Source organism: Meles meles, chromosome 10, assembly GCF_922984935.1.
Source record: "Meles meles chromosome 10, mMelMel3.1 paternal haplotype, whole genome shotgun sequence".
Classification (NCBI taxonomy): Eukaryota; Metazoa; Chordata; class Mammalia; order Carnivora; family Mustelidae; genus Meles; species Meles meles.
In genome coordinates, this window is record NC_060075.1 from 8,243,191 (window position 1) to 8,269,842 (window position 26,652).

At 38.1% G+C, this 26,652-nt stretch overlaps 1 protein-coding gene across 3 annotated transcripts in view; it reads right to left on the minus strand.

Moving 5' to 3' along the window:
* The window catches only part of CNTNAP2 (contactin associated protein 2), a 1,946,064-nt gene that overhangs the window by 898,706 nt on the left and 1,020,706 nt on the right, over window positions 1–26,652 (minus strand). For all 3 annotated transcript variants that reach the window (XM_046020922.1, XM_046020925.1, XM_046020923.1), the window contains one exon: window positions 14,432–14,581. In XM_046020922.1, the coding sequence (XP_045876878.1) occupies window positions 14,432–14,581 (150 nt within the window). The remainder of the gene's footprint in view (window positions 1–14,431; window positions 14,582–26,652) is intronic.

Below are 26,652 nucleotides of genomic sequence, written 5' to 3' on the forward strand. Positions count from 1 at the left end.
AACCTAATCCAAACTAATACCACCTTTGGTACTATAATTAAAAATCGGGTACGATGCATGAAAATATGTTTACGGAATTGCCTTTAGTAGACACCAGTCCCTGAAGCCTGGGCTAATACAGGCTTGGAAAGCTGGGGCCTTTGGTATTTGTAGCAAAATATTTGGTCATATTGTCAACTGCTATTCCTTGGAAGGCAAACCAGATGCCAACTGGGACTCTTAGAAGAAATTAGAAGAAATATTAGGGAGTACTCAAATGCTGATGTGCTTTGGCTCCTTCTTGCTGTGTTCAGCAGTCTTCAAGAGAGAGACAAACTCAGTCTAGGACTAGCCAGCCTGCAGGCTAAGATAAAAATAAAACCACTTTAAAATGGCAGGTGCTCTCTGCTTGTTGGCAATCTGAACTGAAGGAGAATCCCCAATTTATGAGTTGGAAAAGATTAAAAAAAAAAAAACCTATATCCTAAAGTATGGTAACTATAAGCCATAGCTGCCAAGAGATATCCTTAGAAGGGAGTAACACTGTGGTCTAAAATGTCTTTTATTACCTTCAAGTATTAAGCTGGAAAAACAATTTAAAAAAAAAAGTTGCAAGAAATAGGCTTCTTATTGATTAAGACTTGATATATTAGGATTTAATCTGTATTTGATGAAAATATATGATTTCTAGAAGAATTCTGCCATGTACTACATACCCATGGATGATAATAAATTAAAATAAAACAAAAATAACAACAAAAGAGCTATCTACCAGACAGTGGGAAACTGCTCTATGGCAATAATCAGACTTAGGCTGTTGTCCTCCAATCAAGGGTTATTCTTTCTCAAGGCCTCAAGATATAAACGAGGCATTAAGTTGAAAGCCCACAGGAAAGGAAGAGATGAGGGGAGATCAGCAAATTCTCTTGAAGAAAGATCAGAGTGGCACAGCTCTGCTGGGAAGGAAACAGAGATAAGTAGAAAGATGGAGTGACCAGGCTTAAAGCTTCATCAAGAACAGAAATTTAGATGTGGTTCCTTGTCCAGAGAGCCACTTTAAAGGAAACAGATTAGAAGACTACAATGTTTCTGAGGAATTATGTTGCCAAGGAAACAAGCATGACCCACAACAATCTGTGTCCATTGAAGGAGTAAAGCAGTCTCTAGGCATCCACCTCTGTATCAACAGGAAGTCAACTATGAAAGCACGCAGCCGGGGAGGAGGGGCTCTTCAGAGATGGCAGGGGAGAGCAACGGACAAAGAGGCTCTCTCAGAGGGTGAACCCGAGGGGCACAGAGGGCATTAGGAAAAGGGTCACTTGCTCTTCCTGACTAACAAGATTTAAAAATTACTACAGACCAGAAAAGGCTATGTTTCTTATACTTTTATTTTTCATGGAAGAAATGTATATTTGAGTTATTGGTCTTCAGTCTATACTTCATTCAACCAGAAGGAACCAAATCTTGACCGGACGTAGAGGGCTACATAACATCCAGAGATACAGATTTGAGCTGGATGTAATAACTAATGAGATTTTGGAATGGTCTCACTCGAAGAAACGTAAAATGTTGTATGTATGGGAAGAAGGGTGAAAATGGCTATTTCTGTATACTAACAGTGGTAAACACTGCCAGTTTTCCTCACTGTCTGTTTTTAAAAACTATGATTGACTAAAACTTCTAAAATTCTTCATGCAATAAGAAGCTTTCTTTTTTTAAACGTATCTGACACAGCACATTTGTGGACATCCTCTTCCAGAAAGCAAAATGTGTCTAACACAGAGCACAGACAAGCTTTTGTCAAATTAAAAAAAAAAAAATGGTGGCAACTTTAAAAATAATGTAATATATAATTAAACAGGTGCTATGTTAAAAGACTATTTAGTTTGTTCATTTGTACTTTTAAAAACAAATCCTGACAAATTTTACTATCTCTCTCCCATTACCTCACCCTGATGATTCTCATTTTGTTCTTGGATCATTTACCTCAGCTCACATCTCTTCCATGTTACCTGTGAAAGTTCTTCCTTCTGAAATTCAGTTATGCTTTAAAACTTTATTTTTATAAAGAAGTTCCACTAAGACCCACTTTGTTTTTCCTGCTATTTTCTCTGTTGACCACCTTATAACAGCATTTTCTTTAACCGTCAAGATTGTATCTATCAAGATAAAAAAATCTTTGTTTCTTTTCTGATTTTTGCTTTTGTATTTCTCTACTTGATCTTAGCCAAATGGCAGAGAAGCAATCTTTCGTATTTCTAACTTTCCACTAATGACATTAGCTTCACATCACTACCCAGTGTTTTATTATTTTCTCATGCTGCCTTATTCTCTAATCTTTGCCTTCCTTTATGGAATTTAGGGTTTTCATTATTTGGATACAAGAAATACCTCTTTTTCCTCCTGCATTCTGATCCAAATCATTACTTAAATTAGTGTTTCTTTAAGTATGGAGAGAAAACTGCAGGCTTGAGATCACTCAGGAGAGAGTGTGGGAAGTCAATAAAATATAATTACCATAAGGCTCAGTAATTTCACTCCCAGGTATATATTCAGGAGTAAGAGAAACCTACATGCATGCAGAAACTTGTACACAAATGTTCACAGCAGTATTACTCACAATAGCCAAAGAATGGACACAATCCAAGGTCCATCAACTGATGAATGGCTGAAAAAATGTAGTAGACCTATACAACAGAATATTATTTGGAATAAAGGAATATATTATTAGGAATTAGGAATTAAAGGAATTATTAGGAATAAAGTAGTGATACATGTTAAAATTGAATAATCCTCAAAAACATTAAGGTACATGAAAGAAGCCAGGCATAAAAGACAACCTATTATGTTATTCCATTTATATAAAATGTCCAGGGGCGCCTGGGTGGCTCAGTCAGTTAAGTGTCTATCTTGGCCTCAGGTCATGATCCCAGGGTCCTGAGATCAAGTTCCGCATCAAGCTCCCTGCTCAGCAGGGACCTGGCTTCTCCCTCTGCTTGCTGCTCCCCCTGCTTGTGCTCATTCTCTCCCTCTCTCTTTCTCTCTGTCAAATAAATAAAGAAAATATTTTTTAAAATAAAAATGATAAAGTGTCTAGAATTGGCAAATCTATACACAGAAAGTAGACTCACAGTTGTCGAGGGCTGGGAGATACTGTAGGAGAATGCAGACTGGCTCCTAATGAGTTTGGGTTTCTACTTGGGGTCATGAAAAGGACCAAAAATTAGCCTGTGATGATATATACACAACTCTGAGACTATACAAAAACCCACTAAACTGCATACTTTAAATGGCAAATTCTATGATGTGTGAATTATACCTCGATAAAGTAGTTAAAAAAAGGGAATTCATCCAAATGCTTGGTTAAAATGCAGATTTCTGGGCCTAACTTCAAACCTATTGAATCGAACTTTTACTAAGGATGCAACTCAACATTATCCTAAAAAACAACAAAAGAAAGAAAGGAAGGAAGGAAGAAAGAATCTATAACAAAAAATACCCTAGAAGATTCTTATGCATGATAAGGTGGGAAATCTTGTTTTATTTTTATTTTTTAAAGATTTTATTTACTTACTTTGAGGTGGGGGGGGGGTCCAGGGCGAGGGAGAGAGAGCATCTCAAGCGGACTCACTGCTGAAGGTGGAGCCCAATGCAGGGCTCGATCTCACCACCCTGAGATCATGACCTCAGCCAAAATCAAGAGTCTGACACTTGACCGACTGAGTCACCCAGGTGCCCTGGAAATCCTGTTTTAAAACATGTATTATCTTAGCAAATAAAAAATCTCTACAGGTCAGTCTTGGAATCATTGGTTAACTTTTGCACTAGCCTAGCAAACAGCGGAATCACTCCTACTTCTGAGCTTCTACATCACAGATATCCCTCCCCACTGACTCAGCCTGGTTGCTCAGCTTTCCATCCTGAAGCCCAACTGAAATTCCTCCTCATTTTTCTCAAATGTTTTCTTTCTGCATATAACATTAACTAATTATTTTCCACGAGCCATTCTTCTTCTACATGAATTTTCTACCCTTCAAATATTCCTTTCTTTGAAATATTAAACCTAAAACCATATATACACAGATCATTCTGGAGTCACATCACTTAGGTTGTTCAATAGCCCATAAATAATAGGAACAATCTGAAAGTCTTAAAATTTTTTTGTTTTACTGATGATTTTCTGGGGCATCTAGATCTTCCTGGTAGTAATATCACATAGTCCACTGCTGGCAGAGAACATTCTCATTCAAATTTCATATTTCACACTGTTTGATCCAATAAAGGTCTGTGAGGGCAGAGAAGGTCCCTTCCCAACTTCAGGACTCTGAGATCAGAGTGAATTTTGGCTCTTTACACATGAGGTTCACTAAGAGGATGGTGCTATAACATTTTTGGTACTTATTATGCTTATCATAGGGACAGGAGATCTGGAGGACCCAGCTATTGGAGTAGTTTAGGGGTGTTTTGATGAGGAGGTAACTGAAATGATACCGTTTTTGTGCCAGACTGTAAAGCCAGCTGACTTGAATGCTACTAGAATGGTCTCTCCTGCATCTTCTCTCTCACACCTTATACCCTAAAAAAGACTTGAAATTTCACCATTGAAGATGTATCCTTTTAGGGTCTTGAAGGCGAGGGAGCCTTACAAGTTCCTTATTATTGTAAAATCCCCTTGGGGAGTAAATAATGATTCTTAATTATTTTAAGGATAGCTGGTTGCTGAGATGGGCAAGTGAAAAGCCAAAAGAAAGTAGAATTAAAAAAAAAAAAGTGATTGGCTTGGGAAAAAAAAAAAAGTGAGAATTTAGCAAAGGCTCTTTTTGATTGCTTCCTGGATGAGCCAGACAAGAAAAACTCATTTATTTGAGTCTATGATCTTCTTTAAAACCCCAACAGTGCAAAAGTGAACAACGCACAGACTCAAAGAATTGACTTCCTCGTCCAAAGGGAGAAGAAGCTGGTATATGAATAATCGAATGCCCAAAGGAAACCCAACAAACGGGCAGACAAACAAACACCGACAGCCCGGCACAGGCACGGGCTCCCATCTCAGTCTTCTTCCCGCACATACAGGAGTGGTATTATGTGAATGCTCAGCAATTTTTAAAAATAAGTACCCTACAATCATTTCTTCTCTTTATTTTGCCATAGAGAATTAGGAATGTAGACAGAAATACCAAGTATATTAGGAAGAACAAAAACACACACTTTTCTCTGGTTTGTAAAGAAATACTATAAAAGAACTTCTGAACAATCTTTTGTTTTTACTTACACTTGTGGTGGCCAAGGAGGGATGCTTGTCTCATCTTTCCTGTTTGACGACCAGGGTTGGCTGTTATTAGAGTCCAGAGATGTCCTTCTGCAGAGGCCATGGCCTCCAGCCTGCTCTAATCAACTACTAACTAGAGCAATAGGACCAGGAATCAGCCATTTCCATTTGGTGGTGGATGTTAACAGGCAGTTTTGCAAGGGACCATGGCCAACACTGCCAGCCCTCTAGGGCTCTTTCTACTCAACCCCCTTCTTCCCTTTCTCCCTCCTCAGGTATCAGCCCTGCTCTTCCTCTTTCATTCCTGTAGCCTTCAGAGGCATTCTGTCTGGTAAGTCTTTCCAATGTCTAATTCCATCCCAACCCCTGCTTCTTAGAGTATCCAAACAGACACATTACTCATGGAAAAAAAAAATATAGATATGAATTTCTTCCTTTTGTTTTTGTTTGTTTTGATAAAACACTGCAAAATCAATGAGTAAAATAATGTGTAGAAACATTTATGTTCCTCAACTTGAAACTTGACACATACCACATATTCGTAGCAGATATACACGTCAGCACAGTTTTAAAATTTGGCTGTTATTTTTCAACGTAAGAGCATTCCAGATAAGGAAAATACTTTCTAAAAACTACACAGAGAAATCATATTTAACCTACATATTTATAGAGTTATCTATATTATTTCCACAGTCAAAACATTGTGTTCTTTTAGTCTACTGATTTCTTTTCTTTTTTTTTTTTTTTTAAAGATTTTATTTATTTATTTGTCAGAGAGAGAGAGACAGAGAGAGAAAGATCACAAGTAGGCAGAGGCAGAGGGAGAAGCAGGCTCCCTGCCGAGCAAGGAGCCCGATATGGGACTCGATCCCAGGACACTAGGATCATGACCTGAGCCGAAGGCAGCTGTTTAACCAACTGAGCCACCCAGGCGTCCCTAGTCTACTGATTTCAATGCAGCAAAATCAATGTAAGAAGCAGAAGGTGCCAGGGATAAACAGCCGCAGCATTAAGATAATTCTTGCAAGTCAAGCAGTTTTTATAATTCCATGATTTTCTCCTTTGAAAAACTACTTACAGTTCTGTCTTAAATCTGAATATTCCCGATACAAGCCATTCACAGAGCCAGAAAAACGCAAAGGCATATAGAATATCACAATAACTCTAATTAGCCTGAATCCTAGGCCTAAGCAATTTTTCCTTCTAGAGATATATAAAGGTCTTCGGAATTTGGGGCTATGTAATGAATACTTTCCTATCTCCAGCAAAGAAACAGTTTCTGATGAAGTTAATGTATTCAATTTCATTGTGCAATTCCCTTCTTCTTCTTTGCCCTTTTCTTTTATTCATATAATTGGAAAACAAACTAATACAACCAAAAGTACTCTGGGAATTAGACTGAAAAAGAAATGTGTCTCTCCTTATTAATGTTCTCATAATGGAAAGAAATGCTTAAAAATGTACTTCTTTAAAGTGGGGGATAAATTTGCATAGAACAGCAAATATTGATCTAAATATTTACATGGGCAAGTAGTTGTTTTTGTACAATCAAATCCTTTTTAAGAAATTAATAACTGAGAAAGTTTCTAGGTTAACTCAGTACAATTAAGGATGGATCAACCCGCTGAAGCTAAAAAAGAGAAAAACAATATAATGTTTTATATAATATAATAATATTATAATATTGAACCAGGGTAAAAGAGTAAAAGCACAAAAGAAAAAAATGCATATATAAAAAATATGTGTATATATATATACACACAAAATCTAATTGATGGGTTTGGAAGCAATAAAAAAAATGAATTCCAATTATAACATAATGCTAGCCAACCCAAATCAAATAAACTATTAATAATTTACAGGAATCTCTAAGGTTCTAAGATGTGGTTTCCTCATTTCTCATTCTGAAGTTTCATAAATTGTTAGGTGGCCAGAAAAAGTTGTCTCTTGCCATTTGCAATACTAAATTAGTATTATAAAGAGATGCATTTTACACAAAAGGTGGGGAACTCAATTGTTCCAACATTAATAACAAGATGCAGTAAGTACTATGCAGATATAGATGACGGTTAGGTATCATTTTATTTGTAAAAAGACAGTAAGTAGTTTATCTCCTAACCCTCTTCAACCTCAGTCTAGTTGGACCATGGATGGAACAAAGACCAGGAGAAGACTACAGTTAGGCCATACCTTCAAGCTGGAAGTACATCTATTCAAAGGTCATATGTGAACTAACATTTTTAAAAGTCATTTTATCCTATAGCAGCTGCTTGGCTTTGAGTCAGTGTCCTCCAGTTGTCTATTCTTTTTTATTTTTAAATTAACATATATCCTTTTCCCCAGGGGTACAGGTCTGTGATTCATCAGTCTTACACAATTCACGGCACTCACCACAGCACGTACCTTCTCCAATGTCTATCCCCCAGCCACCCCATCCCTTGCACCCCCTTGCACTCCAGCAACCCTCAGTGTGTTTCCTGATATCAAGTCTCTTATTGTTTGCCTCCCTCTCTGGTTTCATCCCATTTCATTTCTTCCGCTCTTCCGCTCTGACCCTCTGCCTTGTTTCTCAAATTCCACGTATCAGCAAGATCATATGACACTTGTCTACTTCTGAGTGGCACTGTGGTCTCCAAATCGGAGACTGATTGGAATTTTAGTTTACAAGAGCCAGTTTTAAATCAGTAGACTTCTGACCTTGTTATACCCAGTGGATGATAAAGCAAAAAGAGCCTCTGGCAAAGACTTGAGAGATTTGAGAACTGAGTCAGATCCCATCCAGGCAAACCAAGAGAGAGAAGACACAGGGGGACATGAAAGTGAGGGGGTTAGGTCACAGGCCTGCTGATTTTGAAGAAGGGATGACAGGTCACTGCATGGGACAGACACTGTCAGTAGTTTATGAAGCACGAGTCAGAACTAAGTTTTAGGGAAACACTGCCAAGTGGACCCCACAGTGTAGAGGGGGAAGGAGGAAGTGTGCAACAGGGAAAGGGTAAGCGCTAGGCTTTCTGTAAAGCAGACTGACCCCTCTTGTCTTTGACCCCTGTCTGTATATCACAACCCACATCCCGCCAGTGGGCAAGTCCTGTTGGCTTGACTTCCAAGAACGGATTCAGACTTGATCATTTCCTACTTGCTTCGCTGCTACCGCCCAGTCTCCACCTTCCTTTGTCTGGATTACTGCAGTCATCCCCACTGTAGGCTTTCCTGAAAACCGCATCCACAGAGATCATGTTAAGATGTAAGTCAGATCATGACACTCCCCTGGTCCGATCTTCAAACGCCTTCCCATTTAACTCAGAGTAAAAGACCCGTCACCACCCAGCCCCCAGCGGCCCCACCCCTAAAGCCACGTCCACCTCCTTTCCTCACGCAGTCTCCACCTGTACATGCGCCTGCCCTTTCTCTCCTCTCTCCTCCCTGATCCCTTCACCCCGTGAGCTCTTTGACCAAACACCATCTTCTCAATGGAGCCTTCCTCTGGTCAACTTATGGTTAAGAAGAAATTCTCAAAACACCTCCCCTGAGAACTTCCCATCCTTTCCCTGATTTATTGACTCCACAATACACTCATTTTACCCATTTGTTATTTCACTTGGAATGTAACTTTTTGAAAGCCAAGTATTCTTCCTAACTTATTCACTGTCCTAGTATGAATAATAATGCCAGGTTTTAGTAAATATTCGCCAAACGAAATTATCTAAATCCTGTAGAGACAGGATTAATAATAATAAGACTTATTAGTTGTAAATGTAGTACACTTAGATAAAAAGTTGCACCTGACATAATAAGAAATTATTTTATCTTCAAGATGCTGGGAAGTTATACCTCCCAAATGTGATAATGGAATATCATATGCGAGCACAATCAGTACCCCTTACCTAAATTTTTGGGGGGTGTGGGGTATATGGCAGAAACTGACAATCTATGTGGGAATAAAAAGTCCTGTAGCCCCTTGTGCATATAACCATTAAATATATCCATGAGGGACCACTATTTATTCAATGAATAAATAGACATTGAGAACCTATTATGTGCCAGACATTTTTTTCTAAATACTCGAGATGTATTAGAAAACAAAACCAATATCCTTGCCTTCTTTGTGCTTACATTCTAGAGGAGATTCCAACAGTAAATGATCCATACAGTAACTAATGAAGGGTGGAGAATGTCAGAGTGTGATTAAGTGCTGTGGCAGGGACGGGGGTAGGGTGTGGGGGAGGGGCGGTGAGCTGGAGCAGGAGGAGAGGGCCCAGTTGTCCCCCTGGAGAAGGTGAGGGCAGGGCGAAGTGTCTTAGAACTACATGGAAGAGTCAAAAAGGAAACTGCAAATCCACCAAAAATGGAAGGGTCTAGAAAAAGAAATATAGGGGCAGAAGCAACCACATCAATGGTTGCCTGGGCAAAGCAGGAGTGGAAATTGACTACAGAGGGGCAGGAAGGGATCTGGGGAGTTGAAAGGAATGCTCTTGGAGCTGGATTCTGGTAATGGCTGCAGTATTGTATATACTTACTAAAACTCACTGAATCACACACTTGAAATAGGTGGATTTTAGCATTTGTGAAGTTTTATCTTAGTAATAAGCATTGAAAAGAGAAGGGGAATAAAATAAGTAACATCAGAAAGTATAAAATAACACAAAGCAGAAAAAGAAGCCTATAGAAGACTTGGAGATTTTAATTAGGAAACTGTAAAAGCAGTTTCTGGTATTCCTTCATCTGTACATTAAACCAGGTAACTGATTATAATTTTTATGTGATATCTTGAATCCAGGATATATAAAACTCTATGATGGGTCATTCTGTGTGTCAACTTGGATAGGCTACAGTGCCCAGTTACGCAATCAAATACGACTCTAGGAGCTGCTGTGGAGGTGTTTTGCAGATACAGTTAATGTCTCGATGGACCAACTTTAAGGAGACAGTCCTTCACAATGTGAGCCTCATCCAACTGGATGACAGGTCTCCAGCACAAAACAGAGGTTCCTCCAGATGGAGCTCAGAGTAGCTATAAAATTAGTAAGAGAACTGTACAAATAATATAAATGACAACGTTAAACCTGGGTTATACTTGGGCTCTATAATCTCTGAATATAAAACAATGAACTTAGATCCCAGTTTTAAAACAGAAAAGATATATGAAACCTTCGAAGTATGTTTGGAAGGAAAGTCCTTCTTGAGAGCAGCCACCCCCTTCTAGGAGCTCTGAAACTTTCTTATTTCTTCTCTTCAGCCCACAGTTCCTTCTTTCAAACGAAAGCAACAGAAAAAAAAAAAAAATACAAAGCCTGAAAAAATTTAGAAATTTACAAATTCTTCTATTCTCTCATGACCATGGGCTCTGGCCTGTATCAGAAAGCCTATTACCAGGTAAACAGTCAATAAATAAATTTACTTTGATTATTAAAATTAACAAAGTCTTATCAAAAGTAATTCTAGTTGAGTGGTAGAGAGAAAAACTTAAAGCAACCAAAAGAACTGTTGCTGAGGGAACACCCCAAATGAATAATCTCTTTCTTTCTCTGTTTATTACCGAGAAAGAACAAGACAAAAGAATTCTTGGTGCTTTAACATCTGACCACGAGTGTTTCAGAGGAGAACTAAGACCTTGGCTGGGATTAGCAGGGTGCAGGCATGGAGAGATAAAGCTCCATGCTGGTAGGACACCGCCGCAGAGAGTAGAAGCTACATGACCGGGAATTTACTCCAAAGGAAACAAAGTGTGTACACGTCTGAAGTCTGTAATCGAGTACACAAGGCCAGCAAACCTTTAGTTAAGGCTTTCACCTGGTAAGAAAACAATTTGTTTTTCACCAAGGAGGAAGGAACGCTTTGATTTGCGGAGAAATTGGTCAGATGCTTTAGATGAGCACGTGGTCTGAAATCTCAACTCTTCCTTGGAAGGGGCTGTCCTTGATGAGTTAAATAAAGATAAATAAAGTCCATTCCACATGGACTGGAAAGGGAGTCAGCGCTTAGCATCCCCTGGAATCAGTCCTGGATTTAACAGGTTACTCTGGTAATGTTCACACCATAATTTAACTCTACTGCCTTTCAATGGATGAAGAAGGTAAATTATTAAAACGATCTATCAACTAAGTGAAGCCATGATCCCAAGCCAGGAGTGTGTGTTTCAAAGCTCATATTTTAGAATAAGTCCATTTTCTTTCCACTCTACTAATGTTTAAGACGTTTTTATTACAGTACCTACAACTAACTTAAAGCTTTTCAGCACAGACTGTAGGCAGCTGTGTGTGTGTGACTTACAATCTAGAGACAGCAAGCTTGAACTCTGCAGCCGCAGGTCAGAGGCAGTCACGAGCCGCCATTGCAGAGGCAGCTACTTCAGTTTTCTGCTGTCGGCTCCTCGAATCAACTTACTAAATGCCAAACTGGGTTTTCTTTGGTGAAACGAGTGCCTTGTTAATCAGCATAAATGTTAGATAAATGTTAGGAAAGATATCTCAGTGGTGAAATGAAAGATATTAAGGATATATAGTTTGACAAAACATGTTTTATAGACACCCCCAGCCTGTGTGTAGACAAGATAAGGCAAGTGAGGCCGGTGGCCTGAAGCCTTGGACATGGTTCTGGAGTATCGATCACTTAGTGATCCTGTACCAGCCATCAGCTTAGGAGACTTTCTGTTGCTTGGCACTGGCTGCGTGCAGCTGAATCCTGCGTCTATAATACTGTGAAAGTTGCCTGAAGAGAACATTTTATTCGAGATATAGCAAGTCAGAGAGCTGGGACTTCACCAAGCTTACAGAACAGTCTGTATTAACTGCATTGTGCCTACCTGCTAATAAAAATGTTCGTTTAATAAATGTCTGTATGTGCACCAGACCTTGGCCTGTGACTTCCTTTTACTGCTTCACGGTGGCTAAGCTCCACGACAGTAGCTAATTCTCACTTATCTCACTTTTTGGTGACTGACGTCTTTCAGAAGAATCTGAAAGCTGTGCATGCAAATTGGCTCGGGTTGATCTATAATTCTGTTCCTCAGATCATTTGTGCCAGAATAACTTAGAGCTTAGAATTCTTTCTTTTCCCAGCATTCTGCATTGAGTTCTAGGAGTGGGACCTGAGAATTCTGACATGTAACAAGTTTCCCTGGTGATTCTCATATATTCCAAGGATTCAGCTAATGAAGATATAACCAAAGAGGCATCATGATCATCTGCTGACAGCATTTCCCAATGGCAGACAAAAGACCCAACAGGGAGAAAATATCCTCCTAACCACTGGGTTTGAAAACCAACATCTATGAAGCAACAGTAAACGGCACACTCTGAAGACTTCACATTCCGTTAACTCTGTGCCTTAAATTTGTCGGTTACAGCTACGAGGCTACCCATGTAGATGCAAACAGACCAAAACTAGCCTTAGGCATTCAGCATGTTCATCGATGGCCAAAGCTATTCCACTGCCATTTGGATGGGTAGGGATTATCAATAGCTTTCCAACTGACTACCGTGATCCATTTTATATGATGGCAATGAAAACTGTTGGCCAAAACCCCATCATATTAAATATGTTTTTGCAGAAAAACCAGTTGGGCCACTGGGTTACTTTTTCTCACATCAATAAGCCCCAGTGTATTCACTTATAAGACATCTCATCTGACCTTCACCCAACTCATTAAATATTTATTGAAAGCCTTTTTAGAAACTTCCAATGAACACAACATAAGATTCAAGACAGTGAGGTCCAACTCAGGTCTTTGGTCTCTGAGTTATCACTCACTGAACCACAATGTATAGCAGGAAACAGCTGGCACAGGAGTCCGAGGTCTTGAGCTCAGCTGACGGCTACAGACTCAGCGGCAGGTCCGTAAAGCACTGTGGGCTTCAATTGCTCCTTTTAAACCACTGGGGGTAAAATGTTTGCTCTTGCTTGTTTTTCTAAATTTACTCATTCATTCCTATTTATTGGTCATCTATATTCCAGGAATTTTTCTAAGACCATAGAGGATATAGTAGGGAACAAGACACACAATATGCTCTCAAATAGGCTTATTCTAATAATTAGAAATATATATAAATATACTGATACATAAAGACTTAAATAAGCAAATAAATAAATGTGAATATTAATAAATGTATTTTGAGAAGCAGATATATGTACACATTTGTTTTTAAAGTTTAACAAAACCTTTCCTAAGAATGCATACTATTTTTTAGATCTTATATTCTGTGATTTAGGATGAGGAATTCAATAATCTAGTGAAAGATACATTGATTTAAAACACACACCGAACACGTTAATAAAAAGATGTGTCCCTACATTTCATTAATGATAAAAAAAAATTCTGGCAAGATACATTTTTTAAATTAAAGAAAAAATACTCAGGTCCATGCTACAACATTTTTTCACATATAGTAGAATTTATTGTTTTAAGAGAACCTTCTTTTTCACTAATTCTTTCACTACTAAGAACCAAGTATATATGATAAGATGGCTTTCCTATAAGGCAACGGGTATAGACAGCCTCGAAGATGTTCTCTTTGCATGTCTTCTCATGTAATCCCTTTCATTTAAGTGTGGTCTGCATTTAGTGACTCACTTCTACCAAACTGTGTATAACTGAAGTGATGGGATGTCACTTCCAAAACTGTGAGGCAATGTTTGTTGTTCTAAGCCACTAAGGTTTGGAGTAATTAAATACACAGCAATAGGTGATCCAAGAATCTGACTTTGAGGGTAGTATTATGATAATCAGTGGATTCAGAATCTCAAGCTTTATACTTTGAATTATTTGAATTAAACTAGAAGGATATGGTGGCATCATAAGAATACTTTCAGGGGCGCCTGGGTGGCTCAGTGGTTTAAGCCGCTGCCTTCGGCTCAGGTCATGATCTCAGGGTCCTGGGATCGAGTCCTGCATCGGGCTCTCTGCTCGGCAGGGAGCCTGCTTCCCTCTCACTCTCTCTGCCTGCCTCTCTGCCTACTTGTATCTCTCTCTGTCAAATAAATAAATAAAATCTTAAAAAAAAAATAAGAATACTTTCATCATGAAGAAGCATAAACTTGCCACTCTTTAGCTCATGGAATAAGTTTGGTGTTTTCCTTGAGATGTGCTGAGTCTACTGAATCAAATATAAATCCTTCATAATCAAACTTCACTGAAACTCTGTTTTAAAAATGTACTAGTTAACCAATAAAAAATGGTAGTCTTACCTCCAAAAAAGTACTTGTCGCCAGTTTTAACTTGAAGAGGGCTATTAGTTCGAACAGCAGAAGCCTCGTCCCCATCGATGGTGAGAATGGCAAAATTTTCCTTAGCTAGGAAACGAACTTCATGCCACTGTCCGTCATTCAATCCAGAACCTGTTAAGAAAAAAAGTCAATTTATTTTCTAAAGATGGTACAGTTTAAAACAATTTTCAATACCAACGAGGTCAGAAATTTGTTGGTAAAAATTAGTATATTTTCATCTAGAAAAATTCAGTGCTACTTGCAACTGATAGCATGTTTCTTTAATATCATAAGTGGTTCTATCCTCCATTGGACAGATAAGGCGTAACAGAACCCAATAAAATAGGGGAATAATCATTAATGTGCCATTGGCATACCTGGAAAAATGAATGGAGTGAATAAAGCTGTTTGGGAGGTGATGATGAACTATTTTAATTTAATTACTTATTTTATGATTAGGTTTCTTAGAAGCCACTCTCCAATAACAAAATGGATTTATGACCTTTATCTAACATCTCTCTCAATTATTAAGGACTTTTTTGTACTATTATTTTCTCTCAATAACCATGTCTGTCAAGTTTGTAGAAACTAAGAACTAATGTGCTAATTAACCACCCATAACCATAGGAAATAATACCAAGGTTATCTGATCATTTATAAATAAGGTATCTTTATAATGAATCAGGTTATATTTAAACATATAAACCAACAAAAATAAATCAATAGCTCCCACTCCTAACAACCACATTAACTGTGGCTTAGTACAAAAATCTTTGGAAACAAACATTCTTTTAAACTCTCCATTAGACAGATAGTAACTTAAAGTTTTTGTTTAGTGTGTGCTCGTTATAAAGAAGAGAAAATTAAGGAGCAAACAAAGGAGATCAACCATTAAACATAAGCACCCGGAAAGAGTTTAAGAAACACTGAGAGACAGAGAGAGAATTCTAAGAGGGTCAGAGTGGCTTTCTTTGAAGTTATGAAGGTCTATTCTCTCACAAAGGGAAGGGATTTTGTTCTAGGCCAGACAGAATAATTTAGAATCCACAGATTACTTGAAGTTACTTGAAGACACATTTCAGATTCACAAATGAAAGAGAAGCCTAACGAGTAAAGGTAGCTAAAAATGCAATGAGAGCAAGCCACTGAAGCACAGATGATGCTCCCAGCCTCTGATCAGAGGTCTGCAAATCAGTTTATAGGGCAAACCTGGCTTGCTGCCATCTGTTCCTGTATGGCCTGAGAGCTAAAAGTAGTTTTCACATCTTGAAATAGCTAAAATTAATACTAATACTGATAATAATAATAAATTACATATGAAAATTAAATAAAATTTAAATTTTAGTGTTCACATAAAGTTCTGCTTACATAATGCCTTGCTCCAGAGTCAAGTTGTTGTTACATAGACTTGTTAAAACTCACGAAGCCTAAAGTATTTACCGTATGGTCTTTTGCTGAAAAAGCATAAACTTTTGGTTGCTGAAACTTTTAAACAGAAATACTATCTTAATGGAAAAAAATTAAAGCCTGTTGAAGTTTGTAAGATTGTCACGTACATGGAATATTTATCAGTGTTAGTAAATATCATTACAAATAACCACACCTCGGGCGCCTGGGTGGCTCAGTGGGTTAAGCCGCTGCCTTCGGCTCAGTTCACGATCTCAGGGGTCCTGGGATCGGGTCCCACATCGGGTTCTCTGCTCGGCAGAGAGCCTGCTCTCCTCTCTCTCTCTCTCTGCCTGCCTCTCTGCCTACTTGTGATCTCTCTCTCTCGCTGTCAAATAAATGAATAAAATCTTTAAAAAAATAAATAAATAAAATAACCACACCTCAGTATTTTTTTAGGATTTTCAAATTTTAATTTAGAAATACATACTTCGCACATTTTATATCAATGGAGGAAAACAGAAAAAATCCTTGTTCTAAAGTAATCATTACTGAATAACCTCTAAGTTACAAAATGTATAATATATATGCACAATTTTGTACTGTGAAATTACTATGTAAATGTTAAGTCTTATTCTAAAATTAAAATCAGTTAGCGATCACACAAATAGTAGTGTTTACTGAAATATTGCCTTCTTAAGTAGGTTACATCAGGGTTCTCCCACAGAACAGTGGCACAGAAGACCGTATCTTCACCGTAACATTTTTCTGTAAAGTACAAAACTGGGTTTAGTGTTGATTAGGCATAGAAGTGCATGGTTTTAGGTTTTGCCTTTATAATGTGATGGCCCCTGCTTTGAAATGCAATTTTGGTGCACGGATCCCAAGGACATCAATGTTAGAAATGTTTAATCTCAAAATCTAATTCTAAATAATCACACAACCAGAAAAGGTCACTTAGCTGACGGATCTTTCTGTTCTAAACAGTAGACCAGAATGTCTTTCTAAAAATTCCTGTGAACATTTCTCCATCATACAATTAATTTATAAATGAACAGCATCAGCTTAATTGTTCATGCCAAAAGGTCTATTATTCCAATCAGATAAAAATAAAAAGGTGACTTTATTTTTTTCAAGACTCTTAATTACCAGAGAAATGAAAACTCAGATAAAAGCAGGCTTGTTGATAGCAACCACTGCTGCAGCTGAGCTTAAACTGTGATTTCTATTCATTTTAATTCCAATTATTATTTTGTACTTTTAATCTTCAAGACGTATGCCTTAGCAACCTATGATAGGAATGGCTCCAGCTATAATGAAGTTCAATTCTTCAATGGGGAAAGAATGATCCACTTGCTCAAAAGAAAATACACTACTTTTCCAAAATTTTCTTCATCCATGTTATGAAAAATAATCCTGAAAGTCTTTTTCTAGAGCAGAATCTAACCGCATTATTCCTGTACATGGATATATTTAAAGATAGTGTTCTAAGTTCTATACGCTACTCACTCTAAGTTCTTGCATTTGATTCATTTATAATTCACACTAAATGTTTTAGGAATTATTGCTTCAAATAAATAAGTGAGAAAACTGAATCTAATATAGTTTAAGCATCACATGGTTAATAAATGGCAGAAATGAGAATTGAAATGCAGATATATCTGGCTGCAGAGTCTCGATTCTCATAAACAAGAAACAAAAACAAACCAGACAACAACAAAACACGTTATATAACTTCTGTGCATCCATGATCAGAGTTCACTTACACTATGTGTGTGCACACATGCACACTTGTACACACACACACACACACACACACACAGATTTTCAGTGCCACCACACCAAGACAGAGTGCAATTTTTGGATGTCCTTGCCTCAGGTAGCATTCAGACGGTAAATAACTGACAAACCACCCAGTTGCATTTGCTGACTTTCAGCATTTGCACCATCAGATTTTTGTGGTGCTGGAATCTCCTCCATGCTACACATCATTTAGTATTTTCTTATATCAGTGATTTTCCCTCACAATTGTAATTAAAACTGAAGTTTTACATTAAATGTATGAGAATAAAGATCTAGCGTTTTCTCTAAAGCACATTAGAATAAGCCCATGAGTATTCATTTAAATCACTTTCCGATTTTGTGAAACTCTGAACAAAGAATTTTGTGTTCACTTTCTTATACAGAAGGACTAAAATTTTTAAAAATATACATGTGACCTCTCCTGCAAACTTGCTCCCAATTTGTTTTGCCTTTATCATTCCTGGACCATCCATTACTTGGGGGGTATGGTACAGGATTCGTTTTTCTTCAGAAAAGCTATAAGGAATAGTGTCTTTACAATGTTTTTAAAAAAGTAAAAATTTTGTTTAGCAAATTTTAATTCATATGAAATTGAACATTAATTAGATTTAAGAGCTTTTGAAATTCAATATTTGAAATTCACTTAGAATACCACAGTTGATCAGACCATTGCTATAAAACAGGTACTTAAAACAAATATCAATACATTAATTAAGTTAAAAAAAATCAACATCTTCAGTTTTAGTAGAAATTGTGAGTCAGGGGAGGGGAACCAGATGGCAGAGGAGCAGGAGACTTAAGTATTATTGGGTCCCAGGAGCTCACCTAGATAGTTACCAAACCATTCTGAGCACCTACTAACTCAACAGGAGATCAAAGAGAAGAAGAGCAGCAATTCTAGAAACAGAAAAGTGACCACTTTCTGAAAGGTAGGATGTGCAGGGAAGTGACTCCAAGGTGACATATAAGAAGAAAGACCGTGGGAGGAGGGACCAGCTCCTGGCAAGTGGTAGAAAGCAGAGCACAAAATCGGATCTTTTAGGAGTCTGCTCCACTGAGGGACATCACCCCAGAGGCTAAGCTGCGGTGGAGCCCCCAGGGACAATGGAGTCTCAGGACCCACGGGATCACAAAAAGACCAGGGGTGTCTGAGTGTGGCAGAGCTCCTAATTATCAGAGCAGGGAAGCCAGCTATAGAGACACAGCCAACCAGGGGGCTCTCAGCTCAGGGTTACCTTAAAGCATGATCCACGGCGGAGTTGAGTCACTGCTCTTCGAGGTGGGACCCCACAAGTGGCAGATCTGGGGAGACCCCTTCATTCCTCCCACAGGAAGAGTGGTATGGGAGTGTGCTGCAGGAATCAGCTGTGTTTGGAGATTCCAAATGGGGCCGTGAGCCAGAGATAGAAACACTCAGTCACAGGCCAGGTGAGCACGGAGTACAGCCAGATACCAGGGAGATGGGAGGAATTGACTGCTTTTCTCTGATGGTGTACTGAGAAGTGGAGGACTGAGCTATTGATTCCTATGGGGCCGGAGACTGGGAAGCAGCATTTTCATTGCTGTTCTCCAGAGCTCTATGGAAAACATTCAGGGAACAAAAGCTCCTGAGAGCAAACCCCAACAGATGACGAGCCTGGCCCCTGGCAAGGGTGGTGCAATTCCTCCTTGGGCAAAGACATCTGAGGATCACTGCAACAGGCCCCTCCCCCAGAAGATCAGCAAGAACATCCAGCCAAGGCCAAGTTCACCGATCAATGAGAACCACGGAACTCCAGAGCAAGGAAATGCAACACATAGAATTCATGGCTCCTTTCCCATGATTCTTTAGTCTTTCAAAGTTAAATTTTTAAAAATTTTTTTCTTATCCTATTTTTAAATTTTTTTCTTTCCTACTTTAACCATTTTAAACTATTTTAACCTATCAATACCTTTCTTAAAATATCCTTTTTAATTTTCTTTGTTATAGTCATATTCCACCCCTTCATTGTCTTTAACACATATAGGTTTTTCTTTCTTTAAAATTTTGGAAAACAGTTTCATCTAACAGATCAAAATATACCTTAAATCTAGTACATGGCTCTGTTCTAGTGCTCAGCCTGATCACATTACTACCGCTTTTTATTTTCTTTTATTTTTCAACCAACTTCTTATGTTATCAATTACTTTTTTAGAATCTTTTTTAATCTTCATCTTTACAGTCATATTCCATCCCTTCATCATGTTTACCCTTACTTTTGTATATAGGTTTTTTTCTTTAAAATTTTACAAGGAAGTTTGCTCTAACAGAAAAAAACACACTCAAAATCAAGTGTGTGATTCTGTTCTATTCACCAGTCTATCTCTCTATATATGTATATCTATCTAGCTATCTAACTATATATATCTTCCCCCTCTTTTCTTCTCCCCTGGTTTCTGGTCTCTTCCAATTTGATTAGCATGTATTTTCCTGGGGTCATTGCTACCCTTTTAGTATTTTGTTCTTTCATTCATCTGTTCTTATCTGGATAAAATGACAAGGCAGAAAAACTCACCTCAAAAAAACAAAAACAAACAAACAAACAAACAACAATAAAAAAAAAAAGAGGCAGTACCAATAGCCAGGGACCTAATCCATACAGACATTAGTAAGATGTCAGAACTAGAGTTCAGAATGACAATTATCAAGGTGCTAGGTGGGCTCAAAAAAAGCAAGGAAGATACTAGAGAATCTCTTTCTGGAGAAATAAAATCACTTTCTGGAGAAATAGAAGAACTAAAATCTAACCAAGTTGAAATAAAAACAGATATTAATGAGGTGCAATAAAAAATGGAGGCTCTTACTGCTAGGATAAATGAGGCAGAAGAGAGAATTAGTGATACAGAAGATCAAATGATGGAGAATAAAGAAGCTGAGAAAAGGAGAGAGAAACAACTACTGGACCATGAGGGGAGAATTCAAGAGATAAGTGATACCATAAGATGAAACAATATTAGAATGATTGGGATCCCAGAAGAAGAAGAAAGAGAGAGGGGGCCAGAAGGTATATTGGAGCAAATTATACCAGAGAATTTCCCTAATTTTGCAAAGGGACCAAGCATCAAAGTCCAGGAGGCACAGAGAACCCTCCTCAAAATCAATAAAAATAGGTCCACACCCTGTCATCTAATAGTAAAACTTACAAGACTCAGTGACAAAGAGAAAGTCCTGAAAGCAGCTCAGGACTAGAGGTCTGTAACAATACAATGGTAGAAACATTACATTGGCAGCAGACCTAGCCACAGAGATCTGGTAAGCCAGAAAGGACTGACATGATATACTGAGAGCACTAAATGAGAAAAATATACAGCCAAGAATACTATATCCAGCTAGGTTTGTCATTGAAAATAGGAGAGATAAAAAGCTTCCAGGACAAACAAAAACTAAAAGAATTTGAAAACACAAAACCAACCTTATAGGAAATATTGAAAAATCTCCTCTAAGCAAAGACACAGCCTAAAAGTAACAGACCAGAAATAGAGACAATATACAGTAACAGTCACCTGACAGGCAATACAATGGCACTAAATTCCTATCATTCAATAGTTACCCTGAATGTAAATGGGCTAAATGCTCCAATCAAAAGAAACAGGGTATCAGAATGGCTTAAAAAAAAAAAAAAAAAAAAAAAAAAAAAAAGACCCATTGATATGTTGTTTACAAGAAACTCATTTTAGACCCAAAGACACCTCCAGATTTAAAGTGAGAGGGTGAAAAACAATTTACCATGCTAATGGACATCAAAAGAAAGCTGGGGTGGCAATTCTTCTATCAGATAAATTAGAATTTAAGCCAAAGACTATAAGAGATGATGAAGAACACTACATCATACTTAAGGGGTCTATCCAACAAGAAGATCTAACAATTTTAAAAATCTATGCCCCTAACATGGGATCAGCCAATTATATAAACCAATTAATAACAAAATCAAAGAAACTCATTGACAATAATACAATAATAATAGGGGACTTTAACACCTCCTTCACTGAGATGGACAGAACATCTAAGCAAAAGATCCACAAGGAAATAAAGGCTTGAAATGACACTCTGGACCAGATGGACATCACAGATACATTCAGAACATTCCATCCTGAAGCAACAGAATACATATTCTTCTCTAGGGCACATGGAACATTCTCCAGAATAGATCACATCCTGGGTCACAAATCAGGTCTCAATTAGTACCAAAAGACTGGGATCATTCTCTGCATATTTGCAGACCACAATGCATTGAAATGAAAACTCAACCACAAAAGGAAAGTTAGAAAGAACTCAAATACATGAAGGCTAAAGAGCATCCTACTAAAGAATGAATGGGTCAACCAGGAAATTAAAGAAGAATTCAAAAAATTCATGGAAACAAATGAAAATGAAAACACAATGGTTCAAAGTCTTTGGGACACAGCAAAGGCAGTCCTGAGAAGAAAGTATATAGTGAAACAAGCCTCTCTGAAGAAACAAGAAAGGTCTCAAGTAAACAATCTAACTGTACACCTAAAAGAGCTGGAGAAAGAATGGTAAAGAAAGCCTAAACTCAGCAGGAGAACAGAAATAATAAAGATCAGAGTATAAATCAATGAAATAGAAACCCAAAGAACAGCAGAACAGATCAACAAAACTAGCAGTGAGTTCTTTGAAAGAATTAGTAAGATTGATAAACCCTTGGCCAGACTTATCAAAAAGAAAAGACAAAGGACCCAAATTAATAAAATCATGAATGAAAGAGGAGAGATCACAACCAACACCTGAAAATACAATTATAAGAACATATTATGAGCAACTATATACCAGAAAACTGACAATCTGGAAGAAATGGATGCATTCCTAGAGACATATAAACTACCAAAACTGAACCTGGAAGAAAGAGAAAACCTGAACAGACTCATAACCAGTAAGGAGATTGAAGCAGTCATCAAAAATCTCCCATCAAACAAGAGCCCAGGGCCAGATGGCTTCCCAGGGGAATTCTACCAAGCATTTAAAGAAGAATTAATTCCTATTCTCCTGAAACTGTTCCAAAAAATTGAAATGGAAGGAAAACTTCCAAACTCATTTTATGAGACCAGCATTACCTTGATCCCCGAACTAGACAAAGACCCAGACAAAGGGTAAAAGTGAGAATTACAGACCAATATCCTTGATGAACATGGATGCAAAAATTCTCACTAAAATACTAGCCGACAGGCTAGTATTAAAAGGATTATTCACATTAAAAATGTGAATAAAAGGACTGTTAAAAGGATTATTCACCATGAGCAAGTGGGATTTATTCCTAGGCTGCAAGGTTGGTTCAACATCTGCAATCAGTCAATGTGATACAATACATTAATAAAAGAAAGAACAAGAACCGTAGGATACTCTCAATCGATGCTGAAAAAGCATTTGACAAAGTACAGCATCTTTTCTTGATCAAAACTCTTCCCAATGTAGGGATAGAGGGTACATACCTCCAAATCATCAAAGCCATCTATGAAAAACCCACAGCGAGTATCATTCTCAATGGGGAAAAACTGAGAGGTTTTCCCCTAAGGTCAGGAACACAGCAGGGCTGTCCACTATCACCACTGATATTCAACATACCACTAGAAATCTGAGCCCCGCAATCAGACAACAAAAAGAAATAAAAGGCATCCGAATCAGCAGAGAAGTAGTCAAACTCTTACTCTTTGTAGTTGATATGATACTTTATGTGGAAAACCAAAAGACTTGAACTCGAAAACTGGTAGAACTCATTTAGGAATTCAGTAATGTATCAGAATATAAAATCAATACCCAGAAATCAGTTGCATTTCTATATGCCAACAACAATATCGAAGAAAGAGAAATTAAGGAGTTAATCCCACTTACAACTGGATCCAAACCATAATATATCTAGGAATACATTAACCAAAGAGGCAAAAAATCTGTACTCAGTAAACCATAGAGTACTCATGAAAGAAACTGGGGAAGACACAAAGAAATGGAAAAAGGTTCTAAGCTCATGGACTAGAAGAAAAATATTGTGAACATGTCTATGCTACCTAAAGCCATCTACACATTTAATGCAATCCCTATCAAAATACCTCCATTTTTTTCCAAAGAAATGGAACAAATAATCCCAAATTTATATGGAACCAGAAAAGCCCCCGAATAGCTAGAGGGATGTTGAAAAAGAAAACCAAAGTTGTTGCCATCACAATTCCAGACCTCAAGCTCTATTACAAAGCTATAATCATCAAGACAGTATGGTACTGGCATAAAAATAGACACATAGATCAATGGAACAGAATAGAGAGCCCAGAAATAGACCCTCAATTCTATGGTCAACTAATCTTTGACAAAGCAGGAAAGAATGTCCAATGAAAAGGAGACAGTCTGTTCAACAAACAGTGCTGGGAAAATTGGACAGCCACATGCAGAAAAATTTAACTGGACCATTTCCTTACACCACACCCCAAAAGAGAGTCAAAATGGATGAAAGACCTCAATTTGAGAAAGGAATCCATCCAAATCCTTGAGGAGAACACAGGCAGCAACCTCTTCGACCTCAGCTGCGGAAACTTTTTCCTAGAAACATTGCCAAAGGCAAGGGAAGCAAGGGCAAAAATGAACTATTGGAACTTCATCAAGATAAAAAGCTTTTGCACAGCAAAGGAAACGGTCAACAAAACCAAAAGACAACTGATAGAATGGGAGAAGATATTTGCAAATGACATTTCAGATAAAGGGCTAGTATCCAATATCTATAAAGAACTTATCAAACTCAACACCCAAAGAATAAATAATCCAATCAAGAAATGGGCAGAAGACATGAACAGACATTTCTGCAAAGAAAACATCCAGATGGCCAACAGACACATGAAAAAGTGCTGAACGTCACTCAGCATCAGGGAAATACAAATCAGAACCACAATGAGATACCACCTCACACCAGTCAGAATGACTAAAATTAACAAGTCAGGAAATGACAGATGTTGGCAAGGATGTGGAGAAAGGGGAACCCTCCTACACTGTTGGTGGGAATGAAAGTGGGTGCAGCCACTCTGGAAAACGGTATGTAGGTTCCTCAAAACGTTGAAAACAGAGCTACCGTACGACCCAGCAATCGCACTACTGGGTATTTACCCTAAAGATACCAAAGTAGTGATCTAAAGGGACAAGTACACCCAAATGTTTATAGCAGCAATGTCCTCAATAGCCAAAATATGGAAAGAACCTAGATGTTCATCAACAGATGAATGGATAAAGAAGATGTGGTATGTGTGTATGTGTGTGTGTATGTGTGTGTATATATATATATATATATATATACACACACACACACACAATGGAATACTATGTAGCCATCAAAATCCCCGAAATCTTGCCATTTGAAACGACGTGGATGGAGCTAAAGTAGAGGGTATTATGCTAAGCAAAATAAGTCAATCAGAGAAAGAAAATTACCATATGATCTCTCTGATATGGGGAATTTGAGAGCCAGGGCAGGGGGTTGTGGGGTGAAGGGAGGGAAATATGTAACAAGATTGGACCAGGGAGGAAGACAAACCATAAGAGACTCTTAATCTCAGGAAACAAACTGAGGGTTACTGGGGGGTGGGAGGGATAGGGTGGTTGGGTTATGGACATTGGGGAGGGTATGTGCTATGGTGAGTGCTGTGAATTGTGTAAGACTGATGATTCACAGACCTGTACCCCTGAAGCAAATAATACATTATATGCTAATAAATTAAAATCAAAAAATAAAAATAAAAGTGAAGGCGACTCTCAAAAAAAATTTGTGAGTCACAAGGGCACTGGTGGCTCAGCTGGTTAAGTGTCTGCCTTCAGTTCAGGTCATGATCCCAGGGTCCAGGGATTGAGCCCCACATTGGGAATCCCTGCTCAAGGGTTGGGGGGAATCTTCTGCTTCCCTTCTGCCCCTTCCCATTTGTGTCCTCTTGCTTGCTCACTTGCTCACTCTCTCTCAATAAATAGATAAAATCTTAAAGAAGAAAAAAAAAAGAAATTTGTGAGTCATAAATAACAAAGAACACATTAACAAACAGAATGAAAGCAGCTCTTTTCAGTTGTTGTTAAAGACATGATATCCTCTACTCATTGTTCTAGAGCCAATGAATCTCCCAGGAAACAGAGACTCACTAGGGACCTATACTCCTGGAAGCAGGGGGTCTTGGTGGCTGCACAGTGGTTCGGTACCAGATCAAAAAAGAAGGATGCTAGTTATTGATACTTAGAAAAGAACCCCAGGGGGCGCCTGGGTGGCTCAGTTGGTTAAGCGACTGCCTTCAGCTCAGGTCATGATCCCAGAGTCCTGGGATCGAGTCCCGCATCCGGCTCCCTGCTCCTTGGAGAGTCTGCTTCTCCCTCTGACTTTCTCCCCTCTCATGCTCTCTCTCACTGTCTCTCTCTCAAATAAATAAAATCTTAAAAAAAAAAAAAAGAACCCCATGTCTCATCTGGCTAGCACTTCTTGAGATCCTCGTTGTGTTGGGCACTACGTACACACACTGTATATGTAAGTGTGTTGACTCTCGCCGACAGTGAGCAGCAGGACAGCAGGATGGAAAACAGGATGAAGATGAAGAGGACTGCTTCTGGACCCAGGCTGCCGGCCTTTGCTCTGTCCCTTGCCAACCTGGGCACTTCACTTAACCACTCCATGCCTCATAGCTTGTCTAAAATGAAAATAACACTATCCACTTAACAGATTGGATTTGAGGAGTTAATTATTATTTCTATAGCACTAAAACACAGCCTGGCACCTAGGAAGCAGTATATGTATATCCATATCATTATGTCAAAAAATTTTTTTAAGTTTTGATTAGTCTCATTTTATAGAGAAGGATGGTAAGACTTAAATTTATAATTTTGGGGGGAGAGTTTCGATTACAAATATTGGTGTAGTTATAAGTAAGCTCACTAAACAAGACAGTGATAAAATAAGACTTCAAATGTGGAATCATAAATACACACATAGGGCACAGCTAGAAAAATGGTATATCCTAGTATTATG